We start from the raw sequence: 15,855 nt of genomic DNA on the forward strand, positions 1-15,855 counted from the left end.
ACTACTACAGCATACCCTATAAACCCTACACAGACAGACACACCAGGGTTAACACACTACTACAGCATACCCTATAAACCCTTCACAGACAGACCAGGGTTAACACACTACTACAGCATACCCTATAAACCCTTCACAGACAGACCAGGGTTAACACACTACTACAACATACCCTATAAACCCTTCACAGACAGACACACCAGGGTTAACACACTACTACAGCATACCCTATAAACCCTTCACAGACAGACCAGGGTTAACACACTACTACAGCATACCCTATAAACCCTTCACAGACAGACCAGGGTTAACCCACTACTACAGCATACCCTATAAACCCTTCACAGACAGACCAGGGTTAACACACTACTACAGCATACCCTATAAACCCTTCACAGACAGACACCAGGGTTAACACACTACTACAGCATACCCTATAAACCCTTCACAGACAGACCAGGGTTAACACACTACTACAGCATACCCTATAAACCCTTCACAGACAGACCAGGGTTAACACACTACTACAGCATACCCTATAAACCCTTCACAGACAGACCAGGGTTAACACACTACTACAGCATACCCTATAAACCCTTCACAGACACACCAGGGTTAACACACTACTACAGCATACCCTATAAACCCTTCACAGACAGACAGACCAGGGTTAACACACTACTACAGCATACCCTATAAACCCTTCACAGACAGACCAGGGTTAACACACTACTACAGCATACCCTATAAACCCTTCACAGACAGACCAGGGTTAACACACTACTACAACATACCCTATAAACCCTTCACAGACAGACAGACCAGGGTTAACCCACTACTACAGCATACCCTATAAACCCTTCACAGACAGACCAGGGTTAACACACTACTACAGCATACCCTATAAACCCTTCACAGACAGACAGACCAGGGTTAACCCACTACTACAGCATACCCTATAAACCCTTCACAGACACACCAGGGTTAACACACTACTACAGCATACCCTATAAACCCTTCACAGACAGACCAGGGTTAACACACTACTACAGCATACCCTATAAACCCTTCACAGACAGACCAGGGTTAACACACTACTACAGCATACCCTATAAACCCTTCACAGACAGACCAGGGTTAACACACTACTACAGCATACCCTATAAACCCTTCACAGACAGACCAGGGTTAACACACTACTACAGCATACCCTATAAACCCTTCACAGACAGACCAGGGTTAACACACTACTACAGCATACCCTATAAACCCTTCACAGACAGACCAGGGTTAACACACTACTACAGCATACCCTATAAACCCTTCACAGACAGACCAGGGTTAACACACTACTACAGCATACCCTATAAACCCTTCACAGACAGACCAGGGTTAACACACTACTACAGCATACCCTATAAACCCTTCACAGACAGACCAGGGTTAACACACTACTACAGCATACCCTATAAACCCTTCAGACAGACACACCAGGGTTAACACACTACTACAGCATACCCTATAAACCCTACACAGACAGACCAGGGTTAACACACTACTACAGCATACCCTATAAACCCTTCACAGACAGACCAGGGTTAACACACTACTACAGCATACCCTATAAACCCTTCACAGACAGACCAGGGTTAACACACTACTACAGCATACCCTATAAACCCTTCACAGACAGACCAGGGTTAACACACTACTACAGCATACCCTATAAACCCTTCACAGACAGACCAGGGTTAACCCACTACTACAGCATACCCTATAAACCCTTCACAGACAGACCAGGGTTAACACACTACTACAGCATACCCTATAAACCCTTCACAGACAGACCAGGGTTAACACACTACTACAGCATACCCTATAAACCCTTCACAGACAGACCAGGGTTAACACACTACTACAGCATACCCTATAAACCCTTCACAGACAGACCAGGGTTAACACACTACTACAGCATACCCTATAAACCCTTCACAGACAGACACACCAGGGTTAACACACTACTACAGCATACCCTATAAACCCTTCACAGACAGACCAGGGTTAACACACTACTACAGCATACCCTATAAACCCTTCACAGACAGACCAGGGTTAACACACTACTACAGCATACCCTATAAACCCTTCACAGACAGACCAGGGTTAACACACTACTACAGCATACCCTATAAACCCTTCACAGACAGACCAGGGTTAACACACTACTACAGCATACCCTATAAACCCTTCACAGACAGACCAGGGTTAACACACTACTACAGCATACCCTATAAACCCTTCACAGACAGACCAGGGTTAACACACTACTACAGCATACCCTATAAACCCTTCACAGACAGACACCAGGGTTAACACACTACTACAGCATACCCTATAAACCCTTCACAGACAGACCAGGGTTAACACACTACTACAGCATACCCTATAAACCCTTCACAGACAGACCAGGGTTAACACACTACTACAACATACCCTATAAACCCTTCACAGACAGACAGACCAGGGTTAACCCACTACTACAGCATACCCTATAAACCCTTCACAGACAGACCAGGGTTAACACACTACTACAGCATACCCTATAAACCCTTCACAGACAGACAGACCAGGGTTAACCCACTACTACAGCATACCCTATAAACCCTTCACAGACACACCAGGGTTAACACACTACTACAGCATACCCTATAAACCCTTCACAGACAGACCAGGGTTAACACACTACTACAGCATACCCTATAAACCCTTCACAGACAGACCAGGGTTAACACACTACTACAGCATACCCTATAAACCCTTCACAGACAGACCAGGGTTAACACACTACTACAGCATACCCTATAAACCCTTCACAGACAGACAGACCAGGGTTAACCCACTACTACAGCATACCCTATAAACCCTTCACAGACACACCAGGGTTAACACACTACTACAGCATACCCTATAAACCCTTCACAGACAGACCAGGGTTAACACACTACTACAGCATACCCTATAAACCCTTCACAGACAGACCAGGGTTAACACACTACTACAGCATACCCTATAAACCCTTCACAGACAGACCAGGGTTAACACACTACTACAGCATACCCTATAAACCCTTCACAGACAGACCAGGGTTAACCCACTACTACAACATACCCTATAAACCCTTCACAGACAGACCAGGGTTAACACACTACTACAGCATACCCTATAAACCCTTCACAGACAGACCAGGGTTAACACACTACTACAGCATACCCTATAAACCCTTCACAGACAGACCAGGGTTAACACACTACTACAGCATACCCTATAAACCCTTCACAGACAGACACCAGGGTTAACACACTACTACAGCATACCCTATAAACCCTTCACAGACAGACCAGGGTTAACACACTACTACAGCATACCCTATAAACCCTACACAGACAGACCAGGGTTAACACACTACTACAGCATACCCTATAAACCCTTCACAGACAGACCAGGGTTAACACACTACTACAGCATACCCTATAAACCCTTCACAGACACACCAGGGTTAACACACTACTACAGCATACCCTATAAACCCTACACAGACAGACCAGGGTTAACACACTACTACAGCATACCCTATAAACCCTTCACAGACAGACCAGGGTTAACACACTACTACAGCATACCCTATAAACCCTTCACAGACAGACCAGGGTTAACCCACTACTACAACATACCCTATAAACCCTTCACAGACAGACCAGGGTTAACACACTACTACAGCATACCCTATAAACCCTTCACAGACAGACCAGGGTTAATACACTACTACAGCATACCCTATAAACCCTTCACAGACAGACCAGGGTTAACACACTACTACAGCATACCCTATAAACCCTTCACAGACAGACCAGGGTTAACACACTACTACAGCATACCCTATAAACCCTTCACAGACAGACCAGGGTTAACACACTACTACAGCATACCCTATATGACTAATGTCTAACTGATAAACCTAATGATGTGTCTAACTGATAAACCTAATGATGTGTCTAACTGATAAACCTAATGATGTGTCTAACTGATAAACCTAATGATGTGTCTAACTGATAAACCTAATGATGTGTCTGACTGATAAACCTAATGATGTGTCTGACTGATAAACCTAATGATGTGTCTAACTGATAAACCTAATGATGTGTCTGACTGATAAACCTAATGATGTGTCTGACTGATAAACCTAATGATGTGTCTGACAGACTAATGTCTAACTGATAAACCTAATGATGTGTCTGACTGATAAACCTAATGATGTGTCTGACTGATAAACCTAATGATGTGTCTAACAGACTAATGTCTAACTGATAAACCTAATGATGTGTCTAACAGACTAATGTCTGACTGATAAACCTAATGATGTGTCTAACAGACTAATGTCTAACTGATAAACCTAATGATGTGTCTGACTGATAAACCTAATGATGTGTCTGACTGATAAACCTAATGATGTGTCTGACTGATAAACCTAATGATGTGTCTGACTGATAAACCTAATGATGTGTCTAACAGACTAATGTCTGACTGATACCCCTAATGATGTGTCTAACTGATAAACCTAATGATGTGTCTAACTGATAAACCTAATGATGTGTCTGACTGATAAACCTAATGATGTGTCTGACTGATAAACCTAATGATGTGTCTGACTGATAAACCTAATGATGTGTCTGACTGATAAACCTAATGATGTGTCTGACTGATAAACCTAATGATGTGTCTGACTGATAAACCTAATGATGTGTCTGACTGATAAACCTAATGATGTGTCTGACTGATAAACCTAATGATGTGTCTAACAGACTAATGTCTGACTGATAAACCTAATGATGTGTCTGACTGATAAACCTAATGATGTGTCTAACAGACTAATGTCTAACTGATAAACCTAATGATGTGTCTGACTGATAAGCCTAATGATGTGTCTAACTGATAAACCTAATGATGTGTCTAACTGATAAACCTAATGATGTGTCTAACAGACTAATGTCTGACTGATAAACCTAATGATGTGTCTAACAGACTAATGTCTGACTGATAAACCTAATGATGTGTCTAACTGATAAACCTAATGATGTGTCTGACTGATAAACCTAATGATGTGTCTGACTGATAAACCTAATGATGTGTCTGACTGATAAACCTAATGATGTGTCTAACTGATAAACCTAATGATGTGTCTGACTGATAAACCTAATGATGTGTCTGACTGATAAACCTAATGATGTGTCTGACTGATAAACCTAATGATGTGTCTGACTGATAAACCTAATGATGTGTCTAACTGATAAACCTAATGATGTGTCTGACTGATAAACCTAATGATGTGTCTAACTGATAAACCTAATGATGTGTCTGACTGATAAACCTAATGATGTGTCTGACTGATAAACCTAATGATGTGTCTAACTGATAAACCTAATGATGTGTCTGACTGATAAACCTAATGATGTGTCTAACTGATAAACCTAATGATGTGTCTGACTGATAAACCTAATGATGTGTCTGACTGATAAACCTAATGATGTGTCTAACAGACTAATGTCTGACTGATAAACCTAATGATGTGTCTAACTGATAAACCTAATGATGTGTCTAACTGATAAACCTAATGATGTGTCTAACTGATAAACCTAATGATGTGTCTGACTGATAAACCTAATGATGTGTCTGACTGATAAACCTAATGATGTGTCTAACAGACTAATGTCTGACTGATAAACCTAATGATGTGTCTGACTGATAAACCTAATGATGTGTCTGACTGATAAACCTAATGATGTGTCTAACTGATAAACCTAATGATGTGTCTGACTGATAAACCTAATGATGTGTCTAACAGACTAATGTCTAACTGATAAACCTAATGATGTGTCTAACTGATAAACCTAATGATGTGTCTGACTGATAAACCTAATGATGTGTCTGACTGATAAACCTAATGATGTGTCTGACTGATAAACCTAATGATGTGTCTGACTGATAAACCTAATGATGTGTCTGACTGATAAACCTAATGATGTGTCTGACTGATAAACCTAATGATGTGTCTAACAGACTAATGTCTAACTGATAAACCTAATGATGTGTCTGACTGATAAACCTAATGATGTGTCTGACTGATAAACCTAATGATGTGTCTAACAGACTAATGTCTAACTGATAAACCTAATGATGTGTCTAACTGATAAACCTAATGATGTGTCTAACTGATAAACCTAATGATGTGTCTAACAGACTAATGTCTAACTGATAAACCTAATGATGTGTCTAACTGATAAACCTAATGATGTGTCTGACTGATAAACCTAATGATGTGTCTAACAGACTAATGTCTAACTGATAAACCTAATGATGTGTCTAACTGACTAATGTCTGACTGATAAACCTAATGATGTGTCTAACTGATAAACCTAATGATGTGTCTAACTGATAAACCTAATGATGTGTCTAACAGACTAATGTCTGACTGATAAACCTAATGATGTGTCTGACTGATAAACCTAATGATGTGTCTAACAGACTAATGTCTAACTGATAAACCTAATGATGTGTCTGACTGATAAACCTAATGATGTGTCTGACTGATAAACCTAATGATGTGTCTAACAGACTAATGTCTGACTGATAAACCTAATGATGTGTCTAACTGATAAACCTAATGATGTGTCTAACTGATAAACCTAATGATGTGTCTGACTGATAAACCTAATGATGTGTCTGACTGATAAACCTAATGATGTGTCTAACAGACTAATGTCTGACTGATAAACCTAATGATGTGTCTGACTGATAAACCTAATGATGTGTCTGACTGATAAACCTAATGATGTGTCTGACTGATAAACCTAATGATGTGTCTGACTGATAAACCTAATGATGTGTCTGACTGATAAACCTAATGATGTGTCTGACTGATAAACCTAATGATGTGTCTAACAGACTAATGTCTGACTGATAAACCTAATGATGTGTCTGACTGATAAACCTAATGATGTGTCTAACTGATAAACCTAATGATGTGTCTAACTGATAAACCTAATGATGTGTCTGACTGATAAACCTAATGATGTGTCTAACTGATAAACCTAATGATGTGTCTAACTGATAAACCTAATGATGTGTCTGACTGATAAACCTAATGATGTGTCTGACAGACTAATGTCTGACTGATAAACCTAATGATGTGTCTAACAGACTAATGTCTAACTGATAAACCTAATGATGTGTCTAACAGACTAATGTCTAACTGATAAACCTAATGATGTGTCTGACTGATAAACCTAATGATGTGTCTGACTGATAAACCTAATGATGTGTCTGACTGATAAACCTAATGATGTGTCTAACAGACTAATGTCTGACTGATAAACCTAATGATGTGTCTGACAGACTAATGTCTGACTGTTAAAACCTAATGATGTGTCTAACTGATAAACCTAATGATGTGTCTAACAGACTAATGTCTGACTGATAAACCTAATGATGTGTCTGACTGATAAACCTAATGATGTGTCTGACTGATAAACCTAATGATGTGTCTGACTGATAAACCTAATGATGTGTCTGACAGACTAATGTCTGACTGATAAACCTAATGATGTGTCTAACAGACTAATGTCTGACTGATAAACCTAATGATGTGTCTGACTGATAAACCTAATGATGTGTCTGACTGATAAACCTAATGATGTGTCTGACTGATAAACCTAATGATGTGTCTGACTGATAAACCTAATGATGTGTCTGACTGATAAACCTAATGATGTGTCTGACTGATAAACCTAATGATGTGTCTGACAGACTAATGTCTGACTGATAAACCTAATGATGTGTCTAACAGACTAATGTCTGACTGATACCCCTAATGATGTGTCTAACTGATAAACCTAATGATGTGTCTGACTGATAAACCTAATGATGTGTCTGACTGATAAACCTAATGATGTGTCTGACTGATAAACCTAATGATGTGTCTAACAGACTAATGTCTAACTGATAAACCTAATGATGTGTCTAACTGATAAACCTAATGATGTGTCTGACTGATAAACCTAATGATGTGTCTGACTGATAAACCTAATGATGTGTCTAACAGACTAATGTCTAACTGATAAACCTAATGATGTGTCTGACTGATAAACCTAATGATGTGTCTGACTGATAAACCTAATGATGTGTCTGACTGATAAACCTAATGATGTGTCTAACAGACTAATGTCTAACTGATAAACCTAATGATGTGTCTGACTGATAAACCTAATGATGTGTCTGACTGATAAACCTAATGATGTGTCTGACTGATAAACCTAATGATGTGTCTAACAGACTAATGTCTAACTGATAAACCTAATGATGTGTCTAACAGACTAATGTCTGACTGATACCCCTAATGATGTGTCTAACTGATAAACCTAATGATGTGTCTGACTGATAAACCTAATGATGTGTCTGACTGATAAACCTAATGATGTGTCTGACTGATAAACCTAATGATGTGTCTAACAGACTAATGTCTGACTGATAAACCTAATGATGTGTCTGACTGATAAACCTAATGATGTGTCTAACTGATAAACCTAATGATGTGTCTAACTGATAAACCTAATGATGTGTCTGACTGATAAACCTAATGATGTGTCTAACAGACTAATGTCTGACTGATAAACCTAATGATGTGTCTGACTGATAAACCTAATGATGTGTCTAACTGATAAACCTAATGATGTGTCTAACTGATAAACCTAATGATGTGTCTGACTGATAAACCTAATGATGTGTCTGACTGATAAACCTAATGATGTGTCTAACAGACTAATGTCTGACTGATAAACCTAATGATGTGTCTAACTGATAAACCTAATGATGTATCTAACTGATAAACCTAATGATGTGTCTGACTGATAAACCTAATGATGTGTCTAACTGATAAACCTAATGATGTGTCTGACTGATAAACCTAATGATGTGTCTGACTGATAAACCTAATGATGTGTCTGACTGATAAACCTAATGATGTGTCTAACAGACTAATGTCTAACTGATAAACCTAATGATGTGTCTAACAGACTAATGTCTGACTGATAAACCTAATGATGTGTCTGACTGATAAACCTAATGATGTGTCTGACTGATAAACCTAATGATGTGTCTGACTGATAAACCTAATGATGTGTCTGACTGATAAACCTAATGATGTGTCTGACTGATAAACCTAATGATGTGTCTGACTGATAAACCTAATGATGTGTCTGACTGATAAACCTAATGATGTGTCTAACTGATAAACCTAATGATGTGTCTGACTGATAAACCTAATGATGTGTCTAACTGATAAACCTAATGATGTGTCTGACTGATAAACCTAATGATGTGTCTGACTGATAAACCTAATGATGTGTCTAACAGACTAATGTCTAACTGATAAACCTAATGATGTGTCTGACTGATAAACCTAATGATGTGTCTAACTGATAAACCTAATGATGTGTCTAACAGACTAATGTCTGACTGATAAACCTAATGATGTGTCTGACTGACTAATGTCTAACTGATAAACCTAATGATGTGTCTAACTGATAAACCTAATGATGTGTCTAACTGATAAACCTAATGATGTGTCTGACTGATAAACCTAATGATGTGTCTAACAGACTAATGTCTGACTGATAAACCTAATGATGTGTCTGACTGATAAACCTAATGATGTGTCTGACTGATAAACCTAATGATGTGTCTGACTGATAAACCTAATGATGTGTCTGACTGATAAACCTAATGATGTGTCTAACAGACTAATGTCTGACTGATAAACCTAATGATGTGTCTAACTGATAAACCTAATGATGTGTCTGACTGATAAACCTAATGATGTGTCTGACTGATAAACCTAATGATGTGTCTGACTGATAAACCTAATGATGTGTCTAACAGACTAATGTCTGACTGATAAACCTAATGATGTGTCTGACTGATAAACCTAATGATGTGTCTGACTGATAAACCTAATGATGTGTCTGACTGATAAACCTAATGATGTGTCTGACTGATAAACCTAATGATGTGTCTGACTGATAAACCTAATGATGTGTCTGACTGATAAACCTAATGATGTGTCTAACAAACTAATGTCTGACTGATAAACCTAATGATGTGTCTGACTGATAAACCTAATGATGTGTCTAACTGATAAACCTAATGATGTGTCTGACTGATAAACCTAATGATGTGTCTAACTGATAAACCTAATGATGTGTCTAACTGATAAACCTAATGATGTGTCTGACTGATAAACCTAATGATGTGTCTGACAGACTAATGTCTGACTGATAAACCTAATGATGTGTCTAACAGACTAATGTCTAACTGATAAACCTAATGATGTGTCTAACAGACTAATGTCTAACTGATAAACCTAATGATGTGTCTGACTGATAAACCTAATGATGTGTCTGACTGATAAACCTAATGATGTGTCTGACTGATAAACCTAATGATGTGTCTAACAGACTAATGTCTAACTGATAAACCTAATGATGTGTCTAACTGATAAACCTAATGATGTGTCTAACTGATAAACCTAATGATGTGTCTAACAGACTAATGTCTGACTGATAAACCTAATGATGTGTCTAACAGACTAATGTCTGACTGATAAACCTAATGATGTGTCTGACAGACTAATGTCTGACTGTTAAAACCTAATGATGTGTCTGACAGACTAATGTCTGACTGATAAACCTAATGATGTGTCTAACAGACTAATGTCTAACTGATAAACCTAATGATGTGTCTAACAGACTAATGTCTAACTGATAAACCTAATGATGTGTCTGACTGATAAACCTAATGATGTGTCTGACTGATAAACCTAATGATGTGTCTGACTGATAAACCTAATGATGTGTCTAACAGACTAATGTCTAACTGATAAACCTAATGATGTGTCTAACAGACTAATGTCTTACTGATAAACCTAATGATGTGTCTAACAGACTAATGTCTGACTGTTAAAACCTAATGATGTGTCTAACTGATAAACCTAATGATGTGTCTAACAGACTAATGTCTGACTGATAAACCTAATGATGTGTCTGACTGATAAACCTAATGATGTGTCTGACTGATAAACCTAATGATGTGTCTGACTGATAAACCTAATGATGTGTCTGACAGACTAATGTCTGACTGATAAACCTAATGATGTGTCTAACAGACTAATGTCTGACTGATAAACCTAATGATGTGTCTGACTGATAAACCTAATGATGTGTCTGACTGATAAACCTAATGATGTGTCTGACTGATAAACCTAATGATGTGTCTGACTGATAAACCTAATGATGTGTCTGACTGATAAACCTAATGATGTGTCTGACTGATAAACCTAATGATGTGTCTGACAGACTAATGTCTGACTGATAAACCTAATGATGTGTCTAACAGACTAATGTCTGACTGATACCCCTAATAATGTGTCTAACTGATAAACCTAATGATGTGTCTGACTGATAAACCTAATGATGTGTCTGACTGATAAACCTAATGATGTGTCTGACTGATAAACCTAATGATGTGTCTAACAGACTAATGTCTAACTGATAAACCTAATGATGTGTCTAACTGATAAACCTAATGATGTGTCTGACTGATAAACCTAATGATGTGTCTGACTGATAAACCTAATGATGTGTCTAACAGACTAATGTCTAACTGATAAACCTAATGATGTGTCTGACTGATAAACCTAATGATGTGTCTGACTGATAAACCTAATGATGTGTCTGACTGATAAACCTAATGATGTGTCTAACAGACTAATGTCTAACTGATAAACCTAATGATGTGTCTGACTGATAAACCTAATGATGTGTCTGACTGATAAACCTAATGATGTGTCTGACTGATAAACCTAATGATGTGTCTAACAGACTAATGTCTAACTGATAAACCTAATGATGTGTCTAACAGACTAATGTCTGACTGATACCCCTAATGATGTGTCTAACTGATAAACCTAATGATGTGTCTGACTGATAAACCTAATGATGTGTCTGACTGATAAACCTAATGATGTGTCTGACTGATAAACCTAATGATGTGTCTAACAGACTAATGTCTGACTGATAAACCTAATGATGTGTCTGACTGATAAACCTAATGATGTGTCTAACTGATAAACCTAATGATGTGTCTAACTGATAAACCTAATGATGTGTCTGACTGATAAACCTAATGATGTGTCTAACAGACTAATGTCTGACTGATAAACCTAATGATGTGTCTGACTGATAAACCTAATGATGTGTCTGACTGATAAACCTAATGATGTGTCTGACTGATAAACCTAATGATGTGTCTAACAGACTAATGTCTGACTGATAAACCTAATGATGTGTCTAACTGATAAACCTAATGATGTGTCTAACTGATAAACCTAATGATGTGTCTGACTGATAAACCTAATGATGTGTCTAACTGATAAACCTAATGATGTGTCTGACTGATAAACCTAATGATGTGTCTGACTGATAAACCTAATGATGTGTCTGACTGATAAACCTAATGATGTGTCTGACTGATAAACCTAATGATGTGTCTAACAGACTAATGTCTAACTGATAAACCTAATGATGTGTCTAACAGACTAATGTCTGACTGATAAACCTAATGATGTGTCTGACTGATAAACCTAATGATGTGTCTGACTGATAAACCTAATGATGTGTCTGACTGATAAACCTAATGATGTGTCTGACTGATAAACCTAATGATGTGTCTGACTGATAAACCTAATGATGTGTCTGACTGATAAACCTAATGATGTGTCTGACTGATAAACCTAATGATGTGTCTAACAGACTAATGTCTAACTGATAAACCTAATGATGTGTCTGACTGATAAACCTAATGATGTGTCTAACTGATAAACCTAATGATGTGTCTAACAGACTAATGTCTGACTGATAAACCTAATGATGTGTCTGACTGACTAATGTCTAACTGATAAACCTAATGATGTGTCTAACTGATAAACCTAATGATGTGTCTAACTGATAAACCTAATGATGTGTCTGACTGATAAACCTAATGATGTGTCTAACAGACTGATGTCTGACTGATAAACCTAATGATGTGTCTGACTGATAAACCTAATGATGTGTCTGACTGATAAACCTAATGATGTGTCTGACTGATAAACCTAATGATGTGTCTGACTGATAAACCTAATGATGTGTCTAACAGACTAATGTCTGACTGATAAACCTAATGATGTGTCTAACTGATAAACCTAATGATGTGTCTGACTGATAAACCTAATGATGTGTCTAACTGATAAACCTAATGATGTGTCTGACTGATAAACCTAATGATGTGTCTAACTGATAAACCTAATGATGTGTCTGACTGATAAACCTAATTATGTGTCTAACTGATAAACCTAATGATGTGTCTAACAGACTAATGTCTGACTGATAAACCTAATGATGTGTCTGACTGATAAACCTAATGATGTGTCTGACTGATAAACCTAATGATGTGTCTGACTGATAAACCTAATGATGTGTCTGACTGATAAACCTAATGATGTGTAATTGTGTGTGTGATAGTGTGTAGTAGTGTGTAGTAGTGTAATTGTGTGTGTGATAGTGTGTGGTAGTGTGTGGTAGTGTAATTGTGTGTGTGATAGTGTGTAATGGTGTGTAGTAGTGTAATTGTGTGTGTGATAGTGTGTAATGGTGTGTAGTAGTGTGTAGTAGTGTAATTGTGTGTGTGTGTGTAGTAGTGTAATTATGTGATGGTGTGTGTGTGTGTGTGTGTGTTACCTCCAGAGTTGAGGTATCTCTTCCCGGTGTGTAGTAGTGTAATGGTGTGTGTGTGTGTGTGTGTGTGTGTGTGTGTGTGTTTTACCTCCAGAGTTGAGGTATCTCTTCCCGGTGTGTAGTAGTGTAATGGTGTGTGTGTGTGTGTGATGGTGTGTGTGTGTGTGTGTTACCTCCAGAGTTGAGGTATCTCTTCCCGGTGTGTAGTAGTGTGTGTGTGTGTGTGTGTGTGTGTGTGTGTGTGTGTGTGTGTGTGTGTGTGTGTGTTACCTCCAGAGTTGAGGTATCTCTTCCCGGTGTGGACAGGGGGGTATTTGGGGGCTAGTTTCTGGTCAGGCCAACAGAAGCCCTCGGCAGAGAACACCAGCCGATGACCCAGTCTGGAAAACTTCCACAGCAACTCTTCTGGACCACTGGCTAGGATTACGTCATAACTACAGAGGAAGAGGAGGGAGCCTTCGTCATCACCATCGTCATTCCAGGGCCCACCAGCCGACGTCATATTAGATCAAGCAGAGAGGGTGGGGCAACACCCAACCACAAACATCCCCCCCTCCTCCCCACATAAACACACAGAGAGACGTAGCAGAGGTCTCAGGAGTCTGTGTGTCGGTAGAACAAAGAATCCTTTCCAAAGGGAGAGAGAGGAAGTAGAGAGGGAAGGACAGAGGACAGGAGTGCAGACGCCACACGTGCAAGCGTAGACGTGCTAGCGTAGACGTGCTAGCGTAGACAACACATGCTAGTGTAGACGTGCTAGCGTAGACGTGTTAGTGTAGACAAGACGTGCTAGCGTAGACAACACATGCTAGCGTAGACGGCCTAGCGTAGACGGCATAGCGTAGACGCCTAGCGTAGACAACACGTGCTAGTGTAGACGTGCTAGCGTAGACGTGCTAGCGTAGACGTGCTAGTGTAGACGTGCTAGCGTAGACAACACGTGCTAGTGTAGACGTGCTAGCGTAGACGTGCTAGCGTAGACAACACGTACTAGCGTAGACGTGCTAGCGTAGACGTGCTAGCGTAGACGTGCTAGCGTAGACAACACGTGCTAGCGTAGACGTCCTAGCGTAGACGTCCTAGCGTAGACGTCCTAGCGTAGACAACACGTGCTAGCGTAGACAACACGTGCTAGCGTAGACGTGCTAGTGGAGACAACAGGTGTTGCAGTAGACGTGCTAGCGTAGACGTGCTAGCGTAGACAACACGTGCTAGCGTAGACGTCCTAGCGTAGACGTCCTAGCGTAGACGTCCTAGCGTAGACAACACGTGCTAGCGTAGACAACACGTGCTAGCGTAGACGTGCTAGTGGAGACAACAGGTGTTGCAGTAGACGTGCTAGCGTAGACGTGCTAGCGTAGACGTGCCAGCGTAGACGTGCCAGCGTAGACGTGCTAGTGGAGACAACAGGTGTTGCAGTAGACGTGCTAGCGTAGACGTGCTAGCGGAGACGTGCCAGTGTAGATGTGCTAGCGTAGACGTGCCAGCGTAGACGTGCTAGTGGAGAGGTGCCAGCGTAGATGTGCTAGCGTAGACGTGCTAGTGGAGAGGTGCCAGCGTAGACGTGCTAGCGGAGACGTGCTAGCGTAGACGTGCTAGCGTAGACGTGCTAGCGTAGACGTGCTAGCGTAGACGTGCTAGCGTAGACGTGCTAGCGTAGACAACACATGCTAGCGGAGACGTCCTAGCGTAGACGTGCCAGCGTAGACGTGCCAGCGTAGACGTGCTAGCGGAGACGTGCTAGTGGAGACAACAGGTGTTGCAGTAGACGTGCTAGCGTAGACGTGCTAGCGGTGACGTGCCAGCGTAGATGTGCTAGCGTAGACGTGCCAGGATTGACGTGCTAGCGTAGACGTGCTAGCGGAGACGTGCCAGCGTAGATGTGCTAGCGTAGACGTGCTAGTGGAGAGGTGCCAGCGTAGACGTGCTAGCGGAGACGTGCTAGCGAAGACGTGCTAGCGTAGACGTGCTAGCG

The 15,855-nt window shown here is 39.9% G+C and overlaps 1 protein-coding gene across 7 annotated transcripts in view; it reads right to left on the reverse strand.

The window, feature by feature from the left end:
* The window catches only part of plod3 (procollagen-lysine, 2-oxoglutarate 5-dioxygenase 3), a gene marked incomplete at its 5' end in the record, with an annotated part of 109,785 nt that overhangs the window by 91,169 nt on the left and 2,761 nt on the right, over positions 1-15,855 (reverse strand). For all 7 annotated transcript variants that reach the window (XR_008757634.1, XR_008757632.1, XR_008757635.1 and 4 more), the window contains 1 exon segment: positions 14,151-14,314. Coding sequence is in view for 1 of the 7 variants with exons in the window: in XM_055911181.1 (XP_055767156.1) it covers positions 14,151-14,314 (164 nt within the window).

The sequence above is a fragment of the Salvelinus fontinalis genome, unplaced genomic scaffold (assembly GCF_029448725.1).
Source record: "Salvelinus fontinalis isolate EN_2023a unplaced genomic scaffold, ASM2944872v1 scaffold_0054, whole genome shotgun sequence".
NCBI lineage: Eukaryota > Metazoa > Chordata > Actinopteri > Salmoniformes > Salmonidae > Salvelinus > Salvelinus fontinalis.